Genomic DNA, 27,095 nt, shown 5'->3' with positions numbered 1-27,095 from the left:
CTCTCTCATCTCGACCCAAACAAGCCAACTTTAATACAACAAGGACCTTTACTTAATCCTGTAATTTCAGTTTACGATAACTTTCAATATTGTTATATAACTTTTGAAGCTCGTGCTAACATTTCGGTTGTCTGTATTATTTCAGTCATTTTGAATAGCTGATTTGGTCTTATATAAGTTACTAGCTGTCGCCTGCAAAAAAACTTAATTAGTATCCTATGCCTTCTTCTAGACTATGTTCTACATCTATGCCAAATTTCAGCGAAATCCATGAGGCCGTTTAAGAAATACATTTTAACAAACATACTTTCGCATTTATAATATTAGTAAGATTGTTATTAATATAAACGCACAGCCTATGATAGAATTAAATTCTTTTACTTCGTAGATAAATCGTGTAAAATATAATTTCTCCATATTATAAACGCATTTGGAATCGATACTAATGCGAAAGTTTAGATGGATGTATGTTTGTTAGAAGGTATCTTTAGAACGGCTGCATAAATCTCGCTGAAATTTGACATAGATGTATAAAATAGTCTGAAAGAAGACATATGCTACTAAATATGTTTTTTGTAATCCGTCGCGGACGGAGTCGTCGGCGACGGTAGTTTATAATTATAAAAAAAATAACATCCAGCAAATATTGTCATATAGATTGTATCATTATGACAAAACGAAGGACGAAGCAATAAGATTTTAATAGGGCTGTTTGTCATCTTTTGATATAAAGCCATCGTAAAAACGTCCTCCAGGATTGTTATTCATTTCTAAATGGGGCAAGGTAAATATATTCAGTTCAATCCATATCATTTTATGTTATAATATAATCAAAAAATATATTACTTTACTTTTATAACCTTAAGTTTAACTAATGCTAGATGTAAGGCCTTTTATGGTATTATCTATTGACTTTAATTTTTACTTTTTAGTCTTAAATTTTCTAGATCTAAATCGAATTACAAAGCTACTTTAGATTTAAACTGATATATAAACACGGCTAAACACTCACGTATATACGTCCGGTGGCGGCACCGACTAGCTTCGAGCACATCGGGGCCCCTTCATTAGGATAAAGTACCAGTACCACAGTGTTTAGCCGTGTTTATATATCAGTTTAGTATAATGTCTCACGAAAATTTGAATAATTTAATACTTCAGATTTATCAAAATTCTACAAACAATCTTATTTACATTTTGTATGATTCTAAAGCATAAATATAATTTAAATAAATTTGTATGTTTTTTGCATAAAAACCCGTTGTAGATTTTAATAAAGAGAAAGCTTTTAGCAAAAATAAGTATATTTGTGCCTTCGCGTGCGGCACTTAAATTTTATAACATGGCCGTTGAGGCGCTTTTAATGCAGGAAATTGATTTAAAAGCCAGACGACGTCGAACCACTGAAACTGTTAATTTATGTTTACGTCTGTTTTACAGGCCGTTAGGAAGAAACTTAGAGTGGTTTAATTTTTATTATTTAAGGAAAAATAATTGTACGCAAAGCAGAATTAAGAATAATTTTAGTTAAATTGTATTCTATACAAAAATAAAGTAAAATTAAGATTGATAAAAAGCGATAGAATTATGTCTTTACAAGCGACAATTGTATTTAGAGATTGTGTTATTAAAAATGTACGTAAATGATAAAAGGGAATTTTAAATACATTCGGTATAAGGTATTTCAAATTCAAATAAAAAAAAAGAAAATTAAAGATTTGTGGAAAACCTTTTTACATTCAAACTATTAATAGAATAACTGAATAATAAGCTTTTATTAGATTTTAATCGCGTACTTAGCTGAGAATATTATTTGTCACTATTATTTGACCAATTGTTTTACAAGTTTCTTATTATTATACTTACGATACTTAATATGTTTTCTATAAACTATTTCATAGTCTTATAAAACGATTTGTCATTAAGCACAGGAAATTATTATAATTCGAAAGCTTTTGCCGTAGCAACTACTGTAAGTGAAGTATTAAGACATTTCTTTTATATTTTAAAATTATGTTTTCTTTTATATTAATAGAAATAACGAATTTATAGTCGGCAGTATTCTGAAAGGCTTAGAAGTAAATAAATTATCAAAACAGACTATTCGATTTACTTATAGATCTGAATTGAGGTAAAATTGTGCCCACTTTTCTTTTCCTACTTCAAAGTACATTTCTGTCAATTAATACATTCATATGTACCCTTTTAACGTTAAACTTATTTAATAACCTTATCCGTAGGTTTATTTTTATAAAAATCCTGTTTATTTTAATTATGAACACACAAACGTGTTTACAGCGGGTACGGGATGAATAAATTTAGCCTAAGTCACCGTCAAATCGTAAACGCCGGCATTTGTAATTTGCCTCGGAAAATTGCATATTGTACGAATTCAATCACAAAGCGAAGTGATAGGTTTAGTCGTTGCATAAGTTTGTTTATGTTTTTTACACATATTTCGTCTGGAATGGCTACTTTTTATCTTACTTCTTACTAATATTATATTATAAATGCGGATGTTTCGATGGGTGGATGTTTGTTTGATGATATCTCCAGAACGGGTGCATAAGAAAGAACACACATGCTACTAAATTACTTGTTTTTAAATTGATGAAGACGCGGGCGACAGCTAGTTCTTATATGAAAATACAGATTTTTACAGATTCTCCGGAACGGCTAAACGGATCTAGCTGAAATTTGGCATACATGTAAAACATAGTCAGGAAGAACACTAGGCTACTTATTAACTTTTTTAAGTCCACGCAGACGGAGTCGCACGCGACAGCTAGTTGTGATTAAATGTACAAATTCTTAGTTAATAGATTTGTCTTTTTATACTTATATAATCTACTATATACCTTATAGAATGGGAAAAAATTCAACGCATATGCAATTGCGTATGTCTATGGGCAACAGTCACTTCGCTGTTTCAGCGATTTCAGGTGGCCGCTCACTCATTTGCCACTTTATGATATATAAAAAATATAGCAATAACTTATTGTATAAGCACGTCAAATAATAACGGTAAGTTTATGAACAAACATGATAATTTGAGATGGAATTAAATTGCTCATTCTCTATAGTGAAACCTTTTAGAGAGGGAAATGAGATTTGCTCGGCACTCACATCATACATGTATTATTCAATAACCGAGGTCGCAGCCGCTCCCTACTACGAAGCAATCGATAAATAAGTACAATGCATGTTACAACCTCATTTGAACTTACTGATATAGTTTTTATAACACAATACAATAACTACTGTATGAATCTAAAATGTTTACTTAAATAGTACAGGCAGTTTGAAATGAAAAAAGAATAAAAAATAAAATCCTTAGTAACACATTCTCGACTATTTTCTATTGTTTTGTGGGCTGGGCAATACCCCAAATAAAAAAGTTTTATGTTAATAAACATAAAACTTTTTTATGAATGGTGACTAACAACATCAAAGAATTAAGTTCTAAATTAATATCCTATACAAATTAGATCAAAACTCTTATGGTAATTTTCCTTTAATTATAACTACAATAGGAAGTTGAACAAACACTCAAGTTTGTGTTCGATGTTAAGTTTCAAGGATGTTCTAACTTGAAGGCTTTCCTTTATTAAGTTGGCAAGTCTCATCAAATTGAACAATGCTCGGGGGACGATCTAACATTTACCGGAAAAACGAGAAGTTATATTTTTATAAAATTTGACATTTATTGTCTCACACAGTTGTTAATTGGACACTAAGGGTAGTCCATAAGTTTATTTATCAACTAATTATTTACTGAGTAAGACCACGTAAATAATTTGAGTGGAAGTTTGAGTTAAATCGAATCATATACAAACAAAAAACACATCCTTCGTTCGCATGCCATCCTTCGCTTAAAAACTTTTCTTAAAATAACATATTTTTGAACGGATGTTTAACCAATGCAAGCAAGTCTAGGAATCGGGCGAACAAAATATACCTACGACAAACATTACGCTGTAATTCTGATTAGCAGTCAGTCTGAAACTAGCTTTACCCTACAAGGCCATCGTGTAATTAAGGACTGACCTTTTATTCATAAAGTACCTACCATTTGATGAAACAAAGAGAAATTAATTGGATCGAAACGACATTGACGATTCATACACAAATAGAGTATTTATTATTGTTCCGTTTTAAATAACTTCTGATTGAATCAAAACTTATATTTCTTAGTATTCGAAACACTGATAACTTAAGTGAAGTAATTCCGCGTTTCGTATGATGAGTGTGCGTGCCATGCTATGCCATGCCTAATTGTAGTCCTTCTTCTCTTCCCACCATTTTCTTATAAGGAAAGGATAGGGATAGGATGTGGATTTTGATCCACGGGGCATTCTTTCTGTGCGTTCCTCCTTCGATTAAAGGAAGGCAACGCTTCTGCAATTGTAGATGTCTGTTGATATCGGACGCTGATATTTAGTTAGCCGCTAGTTCGTTTGTCACTTTGTGATATAAAAAAAAATCGCTGGAACTATGCAAAATTATTTATTACCAGTGTTGCTCAACTTAATACAGGAAAAAATATATTTTAATTTTTAAAATTAATTTGTAGTTTTTGAGTTTTTACATTAAATAAATTAATGTGAGTTTACCAAAATATAACTGTACTATATCTTTATTTTGCCGTCTTTCCTTAGTATCAGATAAATAAATAGGTTACATTTATTAATAGAAATACGGAGCGATGAAAACTATTCGGAGAAAATCAATATCCAACGAGGTCTATAATTCAATAACTACGTCTGCCAGGAACTTTAACGATAAAACTTTGAAGTGAGTTTGTGAACTAACATGCTACGCTTAGTTTAGTATATAACTACTATAATTTATCACGATTTATATGACATGATTTTGATAATAACACTGTTAATTAAAAAACTAAAAACATCCGACTGTACTCCTTCTGTATATTCTGGGATAGAATACGAATAGAATGAAACTTCACTTCTCAAATCCGTTTAGGGTTTGACACTGGTGTATATAGGACAGCTAAAAATATTAGTATGGAAATTAGTATCTTATTTCTTACTAATATTATAGATGTTTGGATGGATGGATGTTTGTTAGGTTTCTCTCCAACGTCTGCATGGATCTCGCTGAAATTTGTCATAGATGTAGAATCAAGCCTTGAAGTACATATAGGCTATTAATATTTTTTTTTTATTCCGCGCGGATTGATTCGCGGGCGACAGCTAGTTACCCGTAATTGTTTGGATGTATGGATGGATGTTTGTTAGAAGGTATCTCCGGAACGGCTCAACGTATTCGGATGAAATTTGGCATAGATGTAGAACATAGTCTGCAAGAACACATAGTCTAGTTAAGTTTTTATAATTTCGCCCGGACGGAGTCGCAGCAGTATATATTCCAGATTTTATATGCATATATTATGCATGATTTAGGCTACAGGCGAATATAATGGAACATGTTGAAAACAGCCTAAATACAGACAGTCGCGTAAAAAATATTTTATTTTTAAAGATAAAACTCGCTCGCTATGACATTTTCAGTAATCAAGAGTCGAAAGAGTTTAAATAAAAACCACAAAAAATACTTTTTGCAATAAATTTAATTAATTTTTTAATAGATAATTTGTGTAACAAAAACATTGTATACATAAAATAATAAACCTGGAATGTAGGCACTTTAATATTTAAATATTAATTCTACGTTTCATAGAATATTTTCCTGAGGAATTTTACAAAAATAATAAAATAGTTGTAGGTGAAAATAATGAATTTATATATTTATATTAATCTTTTGATTGGTTTCTAGTTTCTTATTTACATATGTATTATAAAAATTATCTATGTTATATTTTGAATTTCAGATAACATTTAGGTGTCGTAAAATTAATATACAAGAAAAATAGATAATGTGAAAAATTGAATAATTCAAAATATCTATTTAATTTTTTATTTTTATTGCAAGTTATTAGTAAAAATAACGATTAATAATTAGTATGTGAAATTAAAATAAGTATAAAAATGTACAATTATTTTATTATAAATCTATTTTGTGAAAATTTTTTATCATCTATTTATTTTATCTAATTTATCACGGGTTTATTTTAAATTTACAAGATAATGAAGAATATTCAAATATATTTTATAGAGGTAATGAGTTTTAAAATACAAATATGAATTAGTATAGGCCTATATTTTTTTATTAAAACGCCGCCGACTGTGAAACGAAATATTTTTTTCTTTTTTTAATACATAATAAGTCTTTAATTGCAAATAAATTTTTATTTTAATGAATAAATTAAATATTATTAATAATTATAGTTATAGAATATTTATGTTGTTAATAACAAAATATTTTTACATACTTAAAATAAACGATTTTTTGGATACAGAATCGCACTACGTGATCGCTACGACTCTACGCATAGCGTAGTCGAAAAACAATGAAATGTGAATTTATAGGAATTGGGCGTATAGTGAATTTGCTCATCGTCGGCGGCTGATTATACGTTAGTTATTTTAACAGTGGTCGAGCCCGCTTTAACAGTTTCGCACGAATCGGCCCGGCTCGCCCGGTGAAATACCACGACCACACAGAAGACAGGCGTGAAGCGGAAGCAATTCCGCGTTTCGTCTGATGAGTGTGCGTCTCGGAGGCCTAATTTAATCCTCTTTCCCTTCCCACCCTTTTTCTCATAAGGAAAGGACGGGAAGTGGACTTTCCGGTTGAGAATATCCATGGAAGGGGAAAATATTTTCTTTCTGTGCATTCTCTTCTCCGTCGATTAAAGGTATGCAATTGCGTATGTCTATGGGCAACGGTCACTTCGCTATTCAGCGATTTCAGGTGGCCGCTCGATCATTTGCCACCTTATGATATATAAAAAAAATATATAATTGGTTGAGGACTGCGTTTATATAATTTTCATATATTGTATATCTTATATTACATAATGTAATAGTTAATAATTAACTTGGGTTATATAAAATACAATAATTTCTCGCAATAAGGGACCTATTTCTTTATCTTTGGTAAACTATTTTTTAATGAAGACTATTCTTTACTATTATATTTATATATGCAGTTATTTCTCACTCTTGGGACGAAATCACAATAAATCTATTTAACCTTACCCGCATATTTACATTAAGTACTTTATTAAGAAAAATAGACACAATTATAACTACATTTCACTTGGAACTTTATCCTATAAAGGCATGTATACATTTTTCTTTTATACCGAGTTTTTTCAATAAATCGACACCGGCGTGCGTGAATTCTGTCGGGCCGCACAGGCAGGCGTAACTTGAAAGCTCATCATCGGAAATAAAAGCTGATTCGTCGAAAGCTTCAGATAAAAGCTCTTTAGTTATCCGTCCCTTGCGGCCGGACCATGTCGGGCTCGCATTTGATAACACGTGGGTCACGGTAAACCTGGAAAGAGGGTTTTATCAATGCTACTACAACATTACTCATTTAGAAATTTATAAAATACTATACGTTAATATATAAGCAGATTGTAGCAACATAATATTTAAGTCAGGCATCATACTCTTAAGTTTTTTTTAAGAAAATATATATGAAAAACTATTATAAATGCGAATGTTTGAATGGATAATTTCTAAGAAGGTATCTCTAGAACAGCTTCATAAATCTTGCTGAAATTTCGCATATATGTAGAATATAGTCAGGAAGAACACATAGGCTACTTATTAAGTTTTTTTAATTCGGCAGATAGAGTGGCGGGTGACAGCTAGAGAAAAAGAAGAAGTTGTCAAATATCTTACTAATATTATAAATACGAATGTTCGGATGGATGGATGGATAGAAAATAGTCTAGTGGAATACATAGGCGCATTATATCCAGCGCGGACGGAGTCACGGGCCACAGGTAGTATTATGATACATAAAGCAAAAGAATACGCGTCAATGTGTGTATAAAATATACGTATTGCATAACAGATATACCGAGTGGTATTCAAACTTTGAAGTTTCCAAGGACTTTTAGTAAATAGATAAGACCTTGACATTTCCACGCTACAAGTCAACATTTGTGAAGGAAAAATGTTAGTCGTAAAATATAAACTGTATTATGCTTAATAAAGGCATATATTTCTGATAGAGTTAAGGTTAAATGTATTTATACATTATTATGAAGAAAAATTGTATGAATGCGAATATTTAGATGGATGCATGGATGGATGTTTGATGGTATCTCCAGAACGGGGCAACGGATCTTGATGAAATTTGGAAGAGATGTAGAACATAATCTGAAAGAACACATTGAATACTTATAAAGATTTTTTTCTAATTCCGCACCTACAGAGTCGCGGGCGACAACTAGTATAATATAAGGCTTCTTCTTTCATCTAATTAATGAAAGGAACCCTCTCAAAGTATGGTAAGTTATTTAGAAATCCATTTACCTGTCATCTTGATTCATTATTTCTTCAAAATTCTCCCTAAATAAAATGTCACGTTCAGTTTTGTTGAAGAATATCAAAGTTACTCGCTCGCTGTAACAAAACAAAGTACAAAGTGGATTGAAAACGTCCAACTATTGAAAGCTTTCGAGTGTATAAAGTAATCGAAGTTTTCAATGAATAAACAATGGCTTATAGATCGTTGCTTTTAGACTAAATCGTCTGAATTTTAATTGGATTTATTTTCGGTTTTCATTATTGTTTATTAATCAAATTAATATTCAAAGACTTTATTAAAATCGATTAAAATAACCGACGAAGGCAATGAACTGCAGAACTTTAGCTTTATAATAATGTTTTACGAAAATTTTAGTAATGTTTTTTAATCTTTTTTGTGAACAAAAACAAGTAAATAAGTTAATTGTAAGGGCTCGTTTTCTAGAACTCCATTAGTGAGGCGCATTTTAACGACTTCATAGATTTGCTTTGCAACTTTCCCAATCCAATATAATCTCATTTAAAAACTATAGTCTGATATTTACGAGTAGTTTATGGCTAGTTTATACCTTGTTCCGAGTGATTTGTTAGATCTTTAAAGGAGTTCAAATCATAAAGTTAATTAACAAGACTTACCATCTCGGGTTTGATCTTGACAGCATAAATTTTAATAAACCTAACATTGGAGTGATTCCAGTACCCGCTGCTATCAATAATATCTTTCTTACTGTTTTTAACTGTAAAAAAAAATATACCTCAAACCACATTCGCAACGAAATTTTACTGCCGTAATGTATACACGAGTTATCGGTGGCTCAGGGGTTTAAGCACTTGACTTGCAATCTGCAGCTTCTGGGTTCGAATCCCGAAGCCATGTACCAAAGTGTTTTTTGATATTCGATTTACATATGTACATTTATCCGACGTTCTGACGGTGAAGGAAAACATCGTGATGCAACCGGCACATCTCTGAGTAGAAATTCAAAGATATGTGTGAAGTCAACCAACCCGCACTTGGCCAGCGTGGTTGATTATGTTGACTATGGCCTAATCACCCTTAACTTAGGGTACGCTCCGAGACCCTCAGTGGGGACATATAGTGAGCATGATGCAATGTATACATGGTGGCTATTATAATTTAATACTTTTATTAAATATATTAAAATGTAGTATGCTGTATAGTTCGTAAATTAATGAAAATATTACCTTTTGTAGTTTAAAATTGCCATAAGGACCAGATACGGTGATGTAACTGCCAATCTTCAAGGACGTCAGCATTGGAGATAATACGCCCAATTCATATCGTTTTATGGCAAGTTTGAGTGGCGCCGTGACGTCGACAGCGGCCCATTTGTCGCCCACCGGTGTATATGAACGTATACATTCAGAACCTTAGTACAATATATTGAGTTTAATAAACAATCACGAATCGCTTTTGTAAACAGTCAAATAGGGATAATTGATCTGTGGCCCTAGCATGAATATTTGTGACAATTGCCTCTGTACCGTCATAGTCGAAATTAGAATGAGATTCTAGGTGTACTTCACGCCCGACAGGTGCGATGCACCAATTTTAATAAACATTTTGTCGACGACGATACGATAGCGATCGTTACAAATATTCGTACTAGGACCACTGAACCAATAAGAGGCGCTGAAATTACTTTTGCCAGAATATATATAAATAATTATAAAATAAAATAAATAAAATGAAATATATTCACATCTATCTCCGATACCGTAAAATATTTCAATCACAATTTAGATGTTTCAGAACAGACAGAGGAAGAAAAGCCTTAATTTGGTTGCCCCAACCTTGATACTCCTCTTCTTTTGATGATCTAGATATCGATATTATTAGAAGAGTGTATTACCCGCAAGTGTTTGATGTATTCGTACATGAAACCCTATAGGTATAACGACAGGGCCGGATCGGGGCGTCAGTGCGAGAAGTACAGTATCATGTGACACAGCGCCGCTCCCCTCGACTCTGCACTCCACCGTCCTTGCAGCTGTCATTTTGATAGCATTACTTAGGCTTGTCTCTCCGCAATTCTTCCATACCTCCATTTCTGCTTTTTGTGCGATTACCTAGAATTTTTTAAATCTATCAACCCGTATTTAAAAGTAAAAGCCACAACAATTAAGTACTAAGCAAACACAATAACATGACAAGTAAAAAGCAAGTATCGCCTCGCACTTGCCCATTGGCAGAGACAACAGTCGTTAAAGGCTCAGAGCCCATGTTATTGTGGATGAGTTTGATATCTATGGTATACTTACTTCAACCTTTCCACTTTCAGCAAAAACACGCAACTGTAAAGGTTCTCTTAGTGCCTGTTCCGGCAATATTTTAATGCTTCTTAACCAATCGTCAGTTACAACTTCAATAAGTAGTTCCCCATCTATTAGTCTTGCACAAGCGCCAGGATTTGCTAAATATCCAGTATATACTGAAATCGTGAGCTTTGTTGACGTCTGTATCCAGTCGAAGCGTAAAGCAGGCGGACTATCATCATTACTTTTGGCCTCACTTTTAACTGGACTGGAAGCCGCTCTCCGACTAATCGTTACAGGTAAATCACTCGAATGTATCAAACTTTGCATTATCTTACTCGGCGGACTAGATTTTACATTTTCATCACTTTTGTTACTTATTTTTTTTCTAACCGGCGTTATACAATTAGCTAAATTCTCCATAGATTTTCTAACAAGTTCTTGAGCTTTGGACGGCTCACGTAAACGTTCGGATTTGGGTGATGAACTGATGTTATCGAAGAGATCTTCAGCATCGGGTCTGTCGAAGCGCAGAGGACCGATAAGACATTTAGCGAGGAGGGAATCGTAGTTCACCCAGGGATGTACTTTGTCAAATAACTCTGTCGCATCGATTCCCGCTCCACGCATTAATTCTTTAGGCCCTACGTAAAATAAAACATTTAAACACCGTTACGTTTACACACATTTTGTTACAACGATGAAATTGAACTTACCTCCAGGATGATATGGCAAGTAATGTGTAATGTTGTAAACCCTACCGCGTATTGCTAGCCAGGCGTCATCTAAAAAAAAACAGATTTATAGAACATTATTATAATAAACGCGTTAATAGTAAAACAGTGGTAGAGCCCGCTTTAACATCTTCGCACGAATTGGCCCGGCTCGCCCGGTGAAATACCACGACCACACAGAAGACAGGCGTGAAGTGGAAGCAATTCTGCGTTTCGTCTGGTGAGTGTGCGTCCCGGAGGCCAAAATTAGTCCTCTTTCCCTTCCCACCCTTTTTCTTATAAGGAAAGGAAGTGGAAGTGGACTTTCCGGATGAGAGGATGCATGGAAATATTTTCTTTCTGTGCATCCTCTCCTCCGTCGATTAAAGGTAGGCAACGCATATGCAATTGCGTATGTCTATGGGCAACGGTCACTTCGCTATTTCAGCGATTTCAGTTGGCCGCTCGCTCGTTTGCCACCTTGTAATATAAAAAAAAAAAAACCGTACCGTGCTTGATGGCATCGTGCTATTTGCATCCGCGTATATCTTGAAAGAGCGTCGGTGGCTCAGGGGTGAAGCACTAGATTTGCAATCTGCAGGTCCTGGGTTCGAATCCCGCCATGTACCAAAGTGTTTATCGATTTCTGATTTTACATATGTACATATATCCGATGTTCTTACGGTGAAGGAAAACTTCGTGATACAACCTGCACATGTCTGAGAAGAAATTCAAAGATATGTGTGAAGTCAACCAACGCGCACATGGCCAGCGTGGTTGTCTACGGCCTATTCACCCTTAACTTAGGGTAGGCTCCGAGCCCCTCGGTGGGGACGTATAGTGAGCTAATAATGATAGAATCTTGTGATATGGAAACCGATATTTAGACTTACTTTTTGTGTTATGTGTAGCAAGTTCCGATGGATGTACCGGTCTCATCCGACCGCCGACACCGGTTAAATCTTTACCGGAATTGCCGAGTCGAATCCAATCCATAAGACTGTGGCCGGGTTGAAGAGCACATTTGTTACGCGGATTTCCTGAATGACAAAAATTAGTTTTATATTTTTAAAACTAAATGAACGATTTAATATTTGTGTAATATGGTTTTCAATTAGCTTAAATTCCAAATGCGATAAATTCTGGCTATCACACTTTCCAAAACAAATACAACAGATTTTATACATATATTTCACGAAACCCACAAATAAAACGAAAGGCTTGTTAGCCTAGTTAATAGTTTTAACAATATTTAGTTAGCTTACAACGTTATCATTAATACACGTCTGAATTTTCGTAAAAATGTGTTCAATTAATGCATAAATTAACTGAACAGTTTTTCTTGACACAACAAAAAAAGATAATATAAATAATGTTTTATTCGTGTTTAGACTACTACTTTAACACAATCCATACCCTTGAGTTTAAAAAGTAGAATGTTTAAAACTTTAGCCAATTCAGTGCTTTGAGATTTCCTTATTCTCAAAGCGGTTTCTTATCGAAAAGAAAAGTTTCTTTTACAACAATCAGCTGCTAATATTAACTGCTTATTCACGCCTTTCTACTTTACATTTTTAAAACAAATATTTCTGTAACATTTGCAATTCTGTTTATCGTTAAGGATATTTCTTATTTAGTTATTAAAATGTCTGGATGAACACAGATGCTACTAATTAAGTTATTTTTTTAATTTCACGCGATTAGAGATACAGTCGATAGCAACATTATCTAAAAATCTCTGTCTTAAATCTAGAATTCTTATTAAATAAACGAAGTGAGCAAATATCTACATTTATAATTAAAACGATTTGATAATATCAGGATCACAGCCAATAACGTAAACCAAACCGTATACTTGCACGTTATTCTGACATGAATACAAAGGTAAATGTTTGAGTCATTAATATTTACACTTTACTTAGTGTTCTATAAGACGACGTTTACAACACAAATATACGTAACTAGCGGTCGCCAGCGATTGTTCAGCGCAGATTTAAAAAATAGCCTATAATATGCCAGCGTGCTTCCACTACCTTCACGTCAAAGTCCCGTCAAAATCGGTCCAGTCGTTCCAGACATACAGATAGACAGGCTGACAAAAATGTTAAAAATTGTTTTTTAATTATCAGTAAAATACATGAAAGTTACGTAATAAAATGACAATGGCACGAAAATTATCCTCGAAGTCAACTTTAAATTAATATTATATTAACAAAATAAAACAATATAAAACTGACTCTCCATTTGGCTAAATGACAATCAAATTATGACGCTCACCGAAACGTAATTAAATTAATCTCTGGCCTCGTTACGTTTCATTTTAAAGACGCAGCATTTAAAAGATCTTAGCACATTAAATGAAATAAATTATAAAATTATGTATCTGAATATACTTTAACATAGAATATTATTTAGGAATATTTTAGCGATGTACAGTCAGATGCAATAATATGTCTACGTTTTCAAATCATCAGAAATTTATATAAACTAACGTTTTCATTATTATAGACATACCAACTTAAAGAACGTTGTGTAATATATGGGCAAAAAATAAAATATATTTGATTGTTTCATGAAAGCGGATGCCTAGACATTAAAATGACGACTATGTAATTCGTCTTTTCGACAATATTGATAACAGACATTTGTATCTACCATTATCTCTATCAACCTTTATCTGCAATATAATATTTGATCCGGTTACGAAATCAAAATAATATTGGCTGTAAAATTGTACTACTATCATATTATTATGATTCATGTAAAAAAATAGAGATATTTACGCGGAAATTCCTACTTTATTTCTTTCATAAAATCAAGGAGAATGTTACGTGGTACAAAATTGTATCAAACCAGACACAGAATTCGTTATTAGACACACAATTTAAAAATTGTTTAAAAAAAAACAAATTAAAAAAATAATTCTTTGTCAAAGCGTACTTGTCCGTTTTTTTTCATGAAAAACAATGTCTTTCTTGGCTGTAGCGAGCTTGTGCATTTGCCTTTATGTCGTACAGAATATTTAATTAGAACGGCCCATATCTACACAAGAGTTAACAATACCTCATTTGTTCTCATTGGCTCCGTACGTGAGTCGCTTTTGTAACGACTTATTTGTCTTTAGGCCCTTCGTTCACAAGTAAATCGTCGAAAATAAAGTACAGCTGAGTTGCAAGACTCTCGTAGCGCGTGCTCCGTAGGCCCTTTGTAGACAGGGCAACTAAAATTTTTAATACCCCGTGATTTTAGTCGCGCACGGCATACAAACCACTATAACATAACGTTGCATGAGTCGCTTAGCGACTAAGATCGCCGGGTTTCTTCAAGACTTGTGTTGCCTTGCGTTCGAAGGGCCGGTCTAAATACCTAAGCCTTTAAACCAAACAAAGGAAAGTACCCAAAATTACTTTAAAAAAAATAGCTTACAATATTTTATGTTTTCTATCTTATGTCCAACAGAAATTATTGGATCATTTCTCATCTACGAATTTATTTAAGTGAGTTTCCAAAAACAATTACAAATGAATCAATCGCTTCTAAAATTAACGAACTCTTTTTAAAAAAATACATTGATGAAAAGTCAGCTCCGATTCTATTTAAAAAACATAAATAAAGCTCTATAGTATTGTATGTTACGAAACACTTATCCCTTTTGCAATTCACAGTAGAAGAAATAAAAGAAATTTCTTTAGATCTTTTTCCCCCATTTTATTGACGCACTTGACCGACCCTTTTTACTCTGAATAAGCGAATGGATATTTTTTCAATAACAAACAGTTGTTGAATACAGACATATAAAGATGTTTAATTTATTTATAGTTTTACTAGATTTTCTAAAAGCACTCAGATTTCAGTGAATTTCATCTAACAAAATTATGATCGAAATAGTAATGCAATCTTACTTATACTATAAATGCGAATGTTTCAATGTATGTATGGATGGATGTTTGTTAGAAAGTAGCTACAGAAAGAATTTCTTTGACATTTGGCGTAGATATAGAACATATTTTGGAAAAAACACATAGGTAATCTACTAAGTAAGTTTTATCTTTAATTGCGCGTGAACGAAGTCGTAGGCGACTGTTAGTATAATATATATAATAATAATATAATATTAATATTGCCTATCAATACTCGTAAACCTTCATAAAAAGTTCGTAAGATATGATATGTTATGATAGTAAATGTCCGGGAGCAGAAAGTATCCGAAATAAAAATAAAACCCTTCTTAGTGATTCGCCCATTACGACAAAGTATCGCAGTTATTTGCTTACAAGAACCCCGATTTATTCAAGTACAATACTTATCCTCGGGTCTTATATTGCTCTATTTTGAGAAATAATATTTACCTTTATACTTGATATGTGGGTAGAGTATTCAGAACAAAAGTAACTATTGATATTGTAAACCAAATACAATTTATTGGTTGTGATAGTTATTGAATTCACTATATAAATATTTCAATCTTGCTGTCTGTTAATCTGTTAGTACCTTGTTTTGTAGTCAACCAGCCAGATATGGGGGATTTAAATTCTGGTAATAATTTTATTATACAGACGCAGTTTGCATTTTGCATACAATTTTTTCAAATGTGTTATATATCAAAACAAATCATTCACCACGGTTATGGAATATAAATAGGCTACTTCATTCCGTGCGTGATAGTGCTTCTCTGGATGTCTTCAATAGAAGATGGCAATATGTACGTGTATATGTTCAAGTTTTTCAAGTGTACAATAAAGAATAAATATTTTTAAGTACAGTACTTACGTACATTAATAATATACCTACTTTTGACTTGTATCTATTGTTATCAAAATTAAATAAAAAGTTCTTGACTTGACCACGACTATGTGACCCTCTCCTGGCGCCAAATTGGATCCGCCCTTGTGAATGTGTTTCATATTTTCTAACTCTTTAAACAAGCTCGTTAAGAGTACAGTTTTTAAAATTATTTTTGAAGTGACAATATCTGGGATTAACCCGTAATACTAGTAGCTGGCAACACAATCAAAATATCTTCACAAGGACGTTGTTTGTTTTGGCTTGAGAGTACTTGGCAGCTTTACGCCGATCAAGTTGTGTGTTAACCCCTCTGCGTCACTGTCCTCAGTAAACGATGTATGTTATCTATTTTATATGTTTACGTTATGTCTATTTTATAGTATATGTTTATGTATATAATAGTATATGTATGTTTTTATTACTTTTTTTCTTATGACAATTGTATGAAAGTCGAGCTTTTTTTAATGTTTACATAATTAATATCAATTTAGCAGATTTCAAATCTCATTTTAAACACAAAGTTTTTTTATAATATTTATTTAGAAGTATTATTTAAAAGAAAAAACATTAATTTGAGAGTCTTTACGAGCAGAACTGCATTGCAGGAAAACAAGCAAGATTATATTGAATTTTTACTCACTGCATTTAAGAACTTTACGTAACTTACACAGAAAGCAAATACAAAAATTTATACAAATGTAAAGTTTAAATTAATGTTTCGTATGATACATAAATAAACAAAGATAAGATAAAGCTAAAGAAAAGTGTAAAAAGGATTGCCTTATCTATTCACATCGCGTTAAGTCTGAAACGTTACAGGCAAAGCTCCTTGGGATTTGAATACGAATCTACGAAAATTCAAGACTTGTAAAATACACAAATAGGTACTAGAAAGAAAACGCTACTAAAATATAATCAATGTTTATATTATAAAAGCTATTTCCAAGTGTTCATTAAAGAGTTTATATTAAAAAACATTCATCAATTGATTCGTATAAACAAATACGTTTGTAATAACCTGATTTATCTGGATTAGGAGGTCGATGTCTCTGTCTGCCATGCCACCAGCATCCACAACAAGGCATCACTTGAGATTATCACATCATATCACATCCCACTATCATATGGAACACTTCATTGAGTTCAGATTAATATTAACATGTATATCAACACAAATATCACAAACTCATACATCAATATGCAACACTAACACAATATTGTTTCCAACTAAATGCATCGGCATGAATTCTCTAAACACTTTACCTAGGGCAAGGACGAATAGAAAATTAGAATAAAACAAAGAATTACATTTAATTTAACCATTTAAATAAACAGAATATAAAGGTTTTATTTTCTGTTTTAAAATTTACGTTACAGATAATATCGTATGTAAATCGAATGAAATTTGAGATCGGTGGGAGATGCGAAACACAGGCAACCGCGACGGCGTTCTGCGCTCGACTACGATTTGCGACGTTCACGGCCGAGACCTGAAGGCTTTCGCTATTCCAGAGTTTTCATTATTTACAGCGAAAATTCGAACGAGCTTTTGTTAACTACATTTTGTTTTTCGTTTTTTTTTATTTCTCAAGGGAACTTTTGGCATTAATTTTCACATTTTTATTATACTGATACGTATGGTTATTTTATTTCTTAAATTAGATAAATTGATTCTATTTATTAATCTAGGTAAAAAATTAATTAAATTGAATTCATTGCACAATGCTTAACAAAGTGTATCCGCTTTTACATTCATACTGCTGATACCGTCTGCCTATAGAAAATGAAAATAACCTATACAAAAGATATTTTCATGTTTACACAGAGCCGAGAGAATCTTGGATCTGAATGAGTAAAAATAAATTTTCTTTCTTTAACATCCGTTGTTTATTTTAATTTTATTTTTTTAATTCGATATACGTAGATGCTTTTTCAAGTAAGTGTCGGGTAAGAATATTGTACAAATAAATATCGAAGGGAAAGTCCGTATTTGTTTATGCGATATTTATATTATAGCTCTTAACTCTTTATTTATATTTTTACTTTAAATGAATCGGTTCGATTTTTCAGCATATTAATATATATAAACTCAGTAGTGTGGCCAAGACTCAGACACATTTGAAGTCACTGTTGTATTTTAAAAGTAAATCAAATTTTATTTAGAACAAGCTGTCACAAGCGATTCCGTCCGCGCGGAATTAAAAAAAAAAATAATTAGCAGCCTATATGTTCTTTTAAACTATGTTCTACATTTATGCAAAAGTTCAGCAAGGTCCATGCTGCCGTTCTAAAGATACGTTCAAACAAACATCCGTCCCTCTATCCATCTATACATTCGCATTTATAACATTAGTAAGAAGTATTGACTTTCGTAGCAAGAGATTCGTAAAAGAAGCTTTCGACTTTACAGAGAACGTACTATTTGTACTAAATATAGTTCAAAGAGCACTTGACTTTATTTCATTAGCCTGAATTTCAAAAGCTCCGTTCACGTATTTGAATCCTCTTTGAGTTTTCATTAAGAATACTTAAAACTTTAAGCTCTTAAGGATCTATAGATTCTTAAGGCATTTTTTGTAAGACTTAAATATTAAAATTCTAAAAATCTTCGAAATCATTTATAAAATAAATACCAGTTTAATGACAGAGAAAATAGTTACAAGTAGCAGTCCTTTACACGAAATGTAACATAAGATGAATGTTTGTTAAAAGCTTGACTTTTTCGAATACATTTTCCACCAATTTCTAAGACCGAGGCGTGTCCTCGAATAAGATAAGTATCGCTACGTAAGAAAAGGTTTAGCGAAATTAGGTAATAAATACAACAGAAGCTGATCGCAAAAGTTATACGCATTAGTGTCGACAATTAATTATGGACAATTGGGGATAATAATATGGGTAATTTTATTATACCCAATTAACGATTTGGGATATTTCCAACGCGCTTAACCGATATCGTACGCTATTTTCCTGCTGTTGGTGAATATCAAAATATTATTTTATACTAGCTGTCGTCTGCGACTCCGTATGCGTGGAATTAAAAAACTTAGTTCCCAACAATTATTCGAATATTTCTTAGCTTTTATACCTTCCCTAGACCTCCACGAACATTTCAAGACCAAGATAAGATAAATCCGTTCAGCCGTTCTCGACTTTTAGCGAGACTAAAGAACAGCAATTTATTTTTATACTATTTTGAATTAGGGTATGTGAAAATGTAGTGAAATATAAAGATGCTATTCAAATAAGAAACTATTCAACGTGTTTACAAAATCGTTATCAAATGAAAATTTGCAAAAGAAACTTACCTGTAGCGGAACCACTATTCATGTTGGCAGTTTGCAGGTTAGATTTCTGCTGTGGCGAAGGTAATCGGGATGTATCCGTCTTCGCGTTGCTTTGAAGCGATGTCTTTGTAAAAGGCGTGGGAGAATTAGGTAATGACAATGGAGATGATAATCGTAAGGGAGATGTGGGAGTCCCAAGATTTGAAGGTAAAGATAACTTAGATTCAGAAGAAAGTAGGATACTTGGTTTGGAATCCGATTTATCAGAAATCGATTCAGTGGTGCAAAGAACATTAGTTAATTTCATGTTAAAAGAATTGATGTTTGTTTCTTCAGTAGCTTGTTCCTTTTCTGTGGCGTGTGACATCGTGTTCTGAAAAGATATAGGAATATGAACTAAAATAATCATTTATAGTCTTCTACGGCTTCCTCCTTCCACTTTAAGCATCGTATCTTTGGTAAATTGTTCATTTATGAATGCCGAGTTAACATGCAATCGAGCAAACTATATATATATATATATATATATATATATATATATATATATATATATATATATATATATATATATATATATATATATATATATATATATATATATATATATATTTTATAACAGAAGGGGTCAAACGAGCAGCGTGGGCATCGAGGTGTTCAACGACGCCCATGGACATCAGCAATACCAGAAAAACCGCAGATGCGTTGCCGGCCTTTGAGATGGTGATACGGTCATACATATTCATACAATGACGTAAAAGGATCGACTGAAAACGTTCAAGCTGCTAGTGAAATAGTTCATGGTATTTTTTTTAAAGTATGAAAATTGCATCGTAGTCATTTCAGGATATTAAGAGGATAGTCGTGATTCGTGATGTGACACATTTCCGTGACTAGGGTTGACATTTTTATACGATAAAGTCATATTTTTTAAAGAGAAAGAGTAAATAGTCTAATTTAATAAGTATGTAGTATATGGCTCTTAGGATTGTTTCAACTATTATAAATTTAAGCACAAACATAAAAAGGACTCGATAATGTTGTGACAATTTATTAAAAAATGGGCAGCTGGTGGAAAATTTACGATTATTCGTATGCTCGATTAAAGTGCACTCTTAAAAATATATTTTATATGAAACATCATTGTAATAATCTAACTAAAATAACGTACAATAAAGTATGGTTGACAGCCCTATTCGCGACGCTACGCGCACGTATCTGAGCGAGATGGCAATAGCGCTGTGTCGAATGTGTGACAACAGCAGCAACACAAGGCTGTTTATGTTCCCCACTCCCCGCCCCACCCCGCGTTACCATTTAGTACAAGTCAGACAACGCACGACACAAGTTGTGCGCTTTTAATTTTTATAATATACCGGCAAGTGCAGAAAACAAATTAATTAAAACCACTTTCGTTATAGCTAATAAAATATCGCAATAGATTAAACGCGAGCAATTTTTAAATAATTTTAATCAATTATTTTTAAATAGACTGTCAGTGAAAAAGTGTAAAAATGAATTCAGAGATAACAAATAAACCGATCGGTCTAAAGTTAAGAGTGTTACATTTTGTGCGTTTAATGATTGCAGCCGTGGCTAGATTCTTCTTTACATTGTATTACGGCGCAGAAGGGGAGAAGTTACCCCCCATAACTGATGACACCCTTAAGTTACCGGCTGTTGAGGTTGCTAAGAAAATTAGACGAAAAGAGGTATTATTGTAATTTATATAACGCGTACTCATAATGTTGACTTACTGTAATGTAAGATAATGTTACGAGATAAAATTATTTGTTAAGATACAAGATTGCAGGTATATTTTATTGAAGGAAAATTCATTATAGAATTTTGACATGTGACACAATGACACATACTGTTATAGAGAACAAAAAATATTCTGTGTGGAATTTTAAAAAGATAAATATGTAGGTATGATTCATGTATGTACAAAAAGGTACCGTCGAGATATCCTTATTATAATACTTACATATTTACTCTTAAGTAGTTTGCCTTTTGTTTTTTTGTACCTATAACACAATTTTCTCTTACCCTTGGTTTCTGAGAATTGGTTTATAAAACATATCGTCATCCCTGTCATTATTTTTGACAAAACAGAGATCACAATATGTTTTAAACAGGGATTTTGTACTTAGAAACTCGCGTTTAGAGATTCGAGTTAGACTCCACAAGCTTAAATGCAAATTTAAGACATCAATGCTATAAAAGAATGTATTGGTAATAAAAGAGGTAGTGAATTATAAGTACACTGACTCTTAAATACTAACAACTTCAATTGATTGATAATGGCAACAATCGAGAGTAGTTTGCTGGCCAATGACGTCACTGGGTGATTCAACTGTGACACGCACAAATACCCGGCAAATTGAACGAGTCGTAAAGCTGTCCTATATATTTTTACCAAATGAACAAACATATTCTATTATATAAACGATTCTGACAAAAACTCATTCTTTTCGTACACGTTCACACTGTTAAAGATAAAACTATTGAAAAAATTTATTACTAAATTCACGGGCCTTCTATAATAAGGTTATGATTTACCGTGGAAATATACTACGTTGACAATCTTTTACATAAATAATAATAACGAGTTACGGGTACCCTTGACTTCATGGTAACGAAGTAAAAAAATGACGTTCAATGATAAAAACAGCATTTACTTTTAAGCATTTCATCGACATACGGCGACTTGTTTACTCTACTCTTTCTGACCCGAAGACATCAAATATATAGCCGAATACGCACCATGCAAATCTGAAGAGCGGCAGCCCTAGTTAAATGTCAAACTGGATTGTGTTTTGTTGCAACGAAAAATATATAAAATCCGTTGGTTTACGGATTTTATATGTTAAAAAACATAATAAATAGTCTAGGTTGGGGACAGATTCAAAGACTTACCTAGTAATTAGCAATTCAAATTTACCAATAAAGTTATCAAGATAGTAGGTTATCTAATGAATGCATCTGTACTTAAAAGGTTATGAAGTATTGGTATCAGGCAGTAACTACTTTATACAATTGGAATGAATTTTTAGTTCAGTTTTATATCAAAAGTTTAGTTTTATATCAAAAACCTTATCTATTATTTGACAGAAATGGAACCTATTGTAAGAGTTTGTCGTTTTCTGCGAAGAAGTGACAATTTCTGAGAAAGCTCTGTCTTTGTTTCAGATTTCGAGTGTGGTAGTTGTAGAAACATGTATTCGCCGTATACGTGATATTAACAGCGCACTCAACTGTTTTGTTGAGGATCGTTTCAATTTGGCTCTGAAAGAGGCCAAAGAGGCAGATGACCTTGTCAGTAGTGGAACTAAAACAGAACAGCAATTGGCGCAAGACGTACCGTTTTTAGGCGTCCCCTTTACAACTAAAGACTGTATTGGAGTTAAAGGTAACCATAGACATTAATATATTAACTAGCAATCGGACAATTATTGAAGTTTAGACTTGACGAATATTAATATTAATTTTTCGTTAAAATCTTGTTTTTCGTTTTAATTAATTTTATTAATATTACGTGCGTTGGAATTATTAAGTTGATAAAAATTTCAAATGTCATGAATTAAACAAAACCAGTTATATAATCGCGATAACAACTTAGACAAAATACTTAAAGATCTAGAAAAACTCCATGCAGACTAAAGAGGACAGACATACATAGAGGAGGACAAACTTGAAAACAAAATGCATAAAGTTCTCCAATTTCCCATCCTTTACTGCTGTTTATTTTTACTATAAGAGAAACTTAAAAGTTTACAGATCTATTAGGTTCATAATTCATTTTTAAAAGTAATGGTCTATAAAATAAACAAGCCCTTGGCTGACCTCCTATGTTTATAAGTATGCAGTTTAGTGACTTTCCAACAAGTTATATTACGAAATAAATATTTTAAGTCCGCGTTCGCCCCTTAATATCAATACAATACGAATACTTCTTGTAAACTTTATTAATTTTATAATTGTAATATTCCAGGACTACATCTAACAGCGGGAGTGGTATTAAGGAAGGACGTAATCGCCGAGGAAGACGCTGACGTCATAAAACTGTTACGTCACAAAGGAGCCATCATTATTGGACTTACAAATGTTCCTGAACTTTGCATGTGGTACGCATAAAATTGATTTTTGCATAAATTATAAGTCGAGTTGAAACATTGTTATTGTGACCTTTGACTGTAATCTGCAATTCTCCCATTGTTTAATTTTTAAACACAAAGAGGATAATTTTACCTCGACTAAAGAAAACACAGAATAAATCGACTGAAACTACAATACATAGCGACAACTTTCTGGTGCTTTAAAACTATGAATCCGACTTTAAATGCGAATGTTTGGATGGATGGATGTTGGTATGAAGGTATCTTCAGAACACCTGAATGGATCTCGCTGAAATTTGCTCCGATTTTTCATAAGTACTTCATTTTTCTATAATATATTCTAAATTAGGCTCTAGATCGTCACAATAAAATTTACGTACAGACACATTAAAACCAACATACGAACGAAATAATTTTACTCTCTTTGCCAGTCGGCTAAAAACGAGTTTTACCACTATTATGAAGGCGTAAAAACCAGAAATTATTCGTCATATAAAAGTCGTTAAATTGTTTATTGTAACAATAAAAACATTTATTGTTCAAAATAAGTACACAATTCTAAAGTAACGAACATTAAAATATATTTTTAGTGAAATACATACAAAAATAAAAACCATTTTTGATACTCGCGTATAGATTTTACGAAATAATTATTGAATTAATCCGTTGTCGTTAGTTTTTTTTTGTTTCAAGCTATATAGGATTTTTTTGCATTTAATGTTATACGCAACTTAACGTAATTATCAGATTGAAACGAACGATAACTGTGTGACTAAAGAATCAGATTAACTAGTCATTCGGTTCCTTTTCTGTATGTACTCGTAATATAAATTATGAACAAAGGACTTCATTCTTATGGCGGAACGCGAACAAAAGAACGGAAGACCGTCGTCGATCTTGATGTGCTATAATGGAACAAGATAAGCCATTTAAGACCTAATTTCACCAGAGCTTTATAAACGTAATAAATGTCTAATTTATAGACGACATAATCATGGATATAGCCATCTCTTTTACACTCTTTGATAGACAACAGGCAGTGAAAATTCATGTTAACTATAGTACCATCACTACAGTAGTACGTATAAAAAATATACTATTTTTATAAAATGTTTATGAAGTATAAATTATAATATTGTTGAGCCAAATATTTTATTAAGTAAATAAGCTGTATGTAGAAATAATAAAGGCTTTTGTTTTTTTAACATTATAAATGTGTAATTAAATTTTAAGTTATATTTAACTTTACCAGTACTGTGGTTAACGACTGATGTCAGAATTGTAAGCCACATTCGCAATAGGAGTTGGACACGAACTCGGAAAAATACAAAGTCAACAAGTAAACATGCGACGGACCTTGACTGTTACGTAAACATGTGGGACACAACAAACAGTGGGTTTACACCAATGAAAGAAGTATAAAATTGTTGCTAATTAAGTTTTTTGAAAGAGGATGATTAGGATGATATAGTATACAATAACCCATGATAATGTTTTCACTTAATAACTCCAAACAGACACGGATTATATTGATTATTTTTATGGTATCAACGAATTACAACTATGTATTACGTTAATGTGAATTAACTAAGTTTAAAACATATAGTTAAGTCCTCCTTTATGGCGACAAACCTATAGGCATCAACGCGCCATTTTTCTAAAAAAAATGTTTAAAAAGTCATAGATGTGCCAACTATTTTAACTGTGGTTATTGTAAACATTTCGTAGCGTTGAAATAACTCGAGTTTGCTCACCATGTAAACCTACTTCACTTTTTCGTAGAGCAATTATTGCTTACGCCATAGCACGCAGCCTCGACATAATAACAATGTCCGTGACCTTCATACGACATGATCTTTGCTTACAAAAAGCACATGGTACTACTATGAACGTTATATCATAACTACAACATAACTCACGCCCGCAACCCTGTGGGGTAGGCAAAACACGGTCTTTCTTGGTCATTACGCACGGTCCTGACATCTCTTTTGTTTCTTCTACGTTCATACATTTACATATATATGCACGTCGTAGTCGAGTGCTCTTTAACCACCTTCCTCGAGTATTTGATCGATCTGCACGGTATAAAACCGTCTGGTACATTGATTCATAACTAGGTCAGAATAGGTCCTCAGAATATTTAATCTAGTGAACCGATTTAGTCAATTTTATGTATCTGTCTATCCAGGCAAACTCGAATCAAAGTAGTATTATAATTAGTTAATGTTTCTTAGGTGGGAAACTCACAATCATATACATGGAAGGACCAACAATCCCTACAATACAACGAGGATAGTTGGAGGGTCGTCAGGTGGTGAAGGATGTATCCAAGCAGCGGCTGGAAGTATATTTGGAATTGGTATGTTTGGTTTTAAAAAGTCATAATAAAATCAATGATAAAAGACTTGGGATGATCCATTTAATTAAATTTGTAATTTCTTAACAGGTTCTGACATCGGGGGTTCCATTAGAATGCCAGCATACTTCAATGGCATTTTCGGACACAAGCCATCCAGGAATATCGTTTCAAACTCGGGCCAATATCCCATACCGCAAACTGAGTTGCTTGATTCATTTTTAGGTACGTAGAATATTCTGAGTTACATTCCGTCATGAGTGGATAGCACTGAACGTGTTAATCATACTATTTTTTTTTCAGGCATTGGCCCAATGACAAGACATGCAGTGGACTTGAAGCCTCTTTTAAACATAATAGCTGGAGATAACAGCAAGAAATTAAATTTAAATGATAAAGTTGATGTTGGAAAATTGAAGGTTTACTATCAATTCAGTAACGATGCCCCATTAACGGATCCCGTGGACCCTGAGATCATCGCAGCCATGAAAAAAGTTGTAGAGTTTCTCAATGTTCAACATCAAATGGAACCAAAAGAAATAAAGATACAACAACTTACAAAATCTATAGCTATTTGGCTCGCGAATATGAAGAACGAGAAGAAATTCGGATATTTTATTATGAAAAATGATAGCGTATTCTCAATCTGCAAGGAGATATTTAAAAATATTATAGGTTGTTCGGGAAATACATTTATAGCTCTAGTCACATCACTATTTGATTACAATGGTCCAAAAATTGGTGATGACAAATATAAGCATTTCTTAAAAGAACGTGATGAATTGGAAAAAGTTTTTAAAGAAACTCTTGGTGATGATGGAGTCCTTTTGTACCCTACACATCCAACCACAGCTCCTTACCACAATGAGCCACTGTTTAGACCTATGAATTTCTCATACACTGCAATAATAAACTGTCTGGGATTCCCATCGACAACTGTACCTTTAGGACTGAGTAGGGAGGGTCTGCCGATTGGTATTCAAGTAATAGCTAATCATAATAACGACAGGTTATGTTTAGCTATGGCTGAAGAGCTTGATGCAGCATTTGGAGGATGGAGAGAACCTCAAAAGGCCTAAAAAATAATTGCATTTAGGCGTATATCACATTTTTTAAATATTTATCTATTTTTTTACTAAGAGAAGTTATTTTAA

General features: G+C 32.7%; 2 protein-coding genes across 6 annotated transcripts in view; one reads left to right on the top strand and one right to left on the bottom strand.

Moving 5' to 3' along the window:
• Positions 1-6,993: 6,993 nt before the first annotated feature.
• The window catches only part of LOC106126658 (cytochrome b5 reductase 4), a 140,454-nt gene continuing 120,352 nt past the window's right edge, over positions 6,994-27,095 (bottom strand). For 2 of the 5 annotated variants that reach the window (XM_013324414.1, XM_013324413.1), the window contains exons 2-10: positions 19,492-19,843; positions 12,292-12,438; positions 11,402-11,470; positions 10,692-11,329; positions 10,283-10,499; positions 9,615-9,799; positions 9,045-9,145; positions 8,415-8,504; positions 6,994-7,422 (exon numbers count right to left, since the gene is read on the bottom strand). In XM_013324414.1, coding sequence (XP_013179868.1) covers positions 7,191-7,422; positions 8,415-8,504; positions 9,045-9,145; positions 9,615-9,799; positions 10,283-10,499; positions 10,692-11,329; positions 11,402-11,470; positions 12,292-12,438; positions 19,492-19,837 — 2,025 coding nt within the window. In that variant the 5' untranslated portion in view covers positions 19,838-19,843 and the 3' untranslated portion in view covers positions 6,994-7,190. The other 3 variants (XM_013324415.1, XM_013324412.1, XM_013324416.1) reach the window with 3 other exon arrangements.
• Positions 20,800-27,090, top strand: LOC106126659 (fatty-acid amide hydrolase 2-B). Its single transcript, XM_013324417.1, has 6 exons — positions 20,800-21,179; positions 22,660-22,879; positions 23,462-23,594; positions 25,820-25,944; positions 26,032-26,166; positions 26,245-27,090. The coding sequence occupies exons 1-6, from the start codon at positions 20,982-20,984 to the stop codon at positions 27,018-27,020; spliced, it is 1,587 nt and encodes a 528-aa protein (XP_013179871.1). The 5' UTR covers positions 20,800-20,981; the 3' UTR covers positions 27,021-27,090.

Source organism: Papilio xuthus, unplaced genomic scaffold, assembly GCF_000836235.2.
Source record: "Papilio xuthus unplaced genomic scaffold, Pxut_1.1 DF824992.1, whole genome shotgun sequence".
Taxonomy (NCBI): domain Eukaryota; kingdom Metazoa; phylum Arthropoda; class Insecta; order Lepidoptera; family Papilionidae; genus Papilio; species Papilio xuthus.
This window is presented reverse-complemented; position numbering and strand designations above follow the sequence as displayed.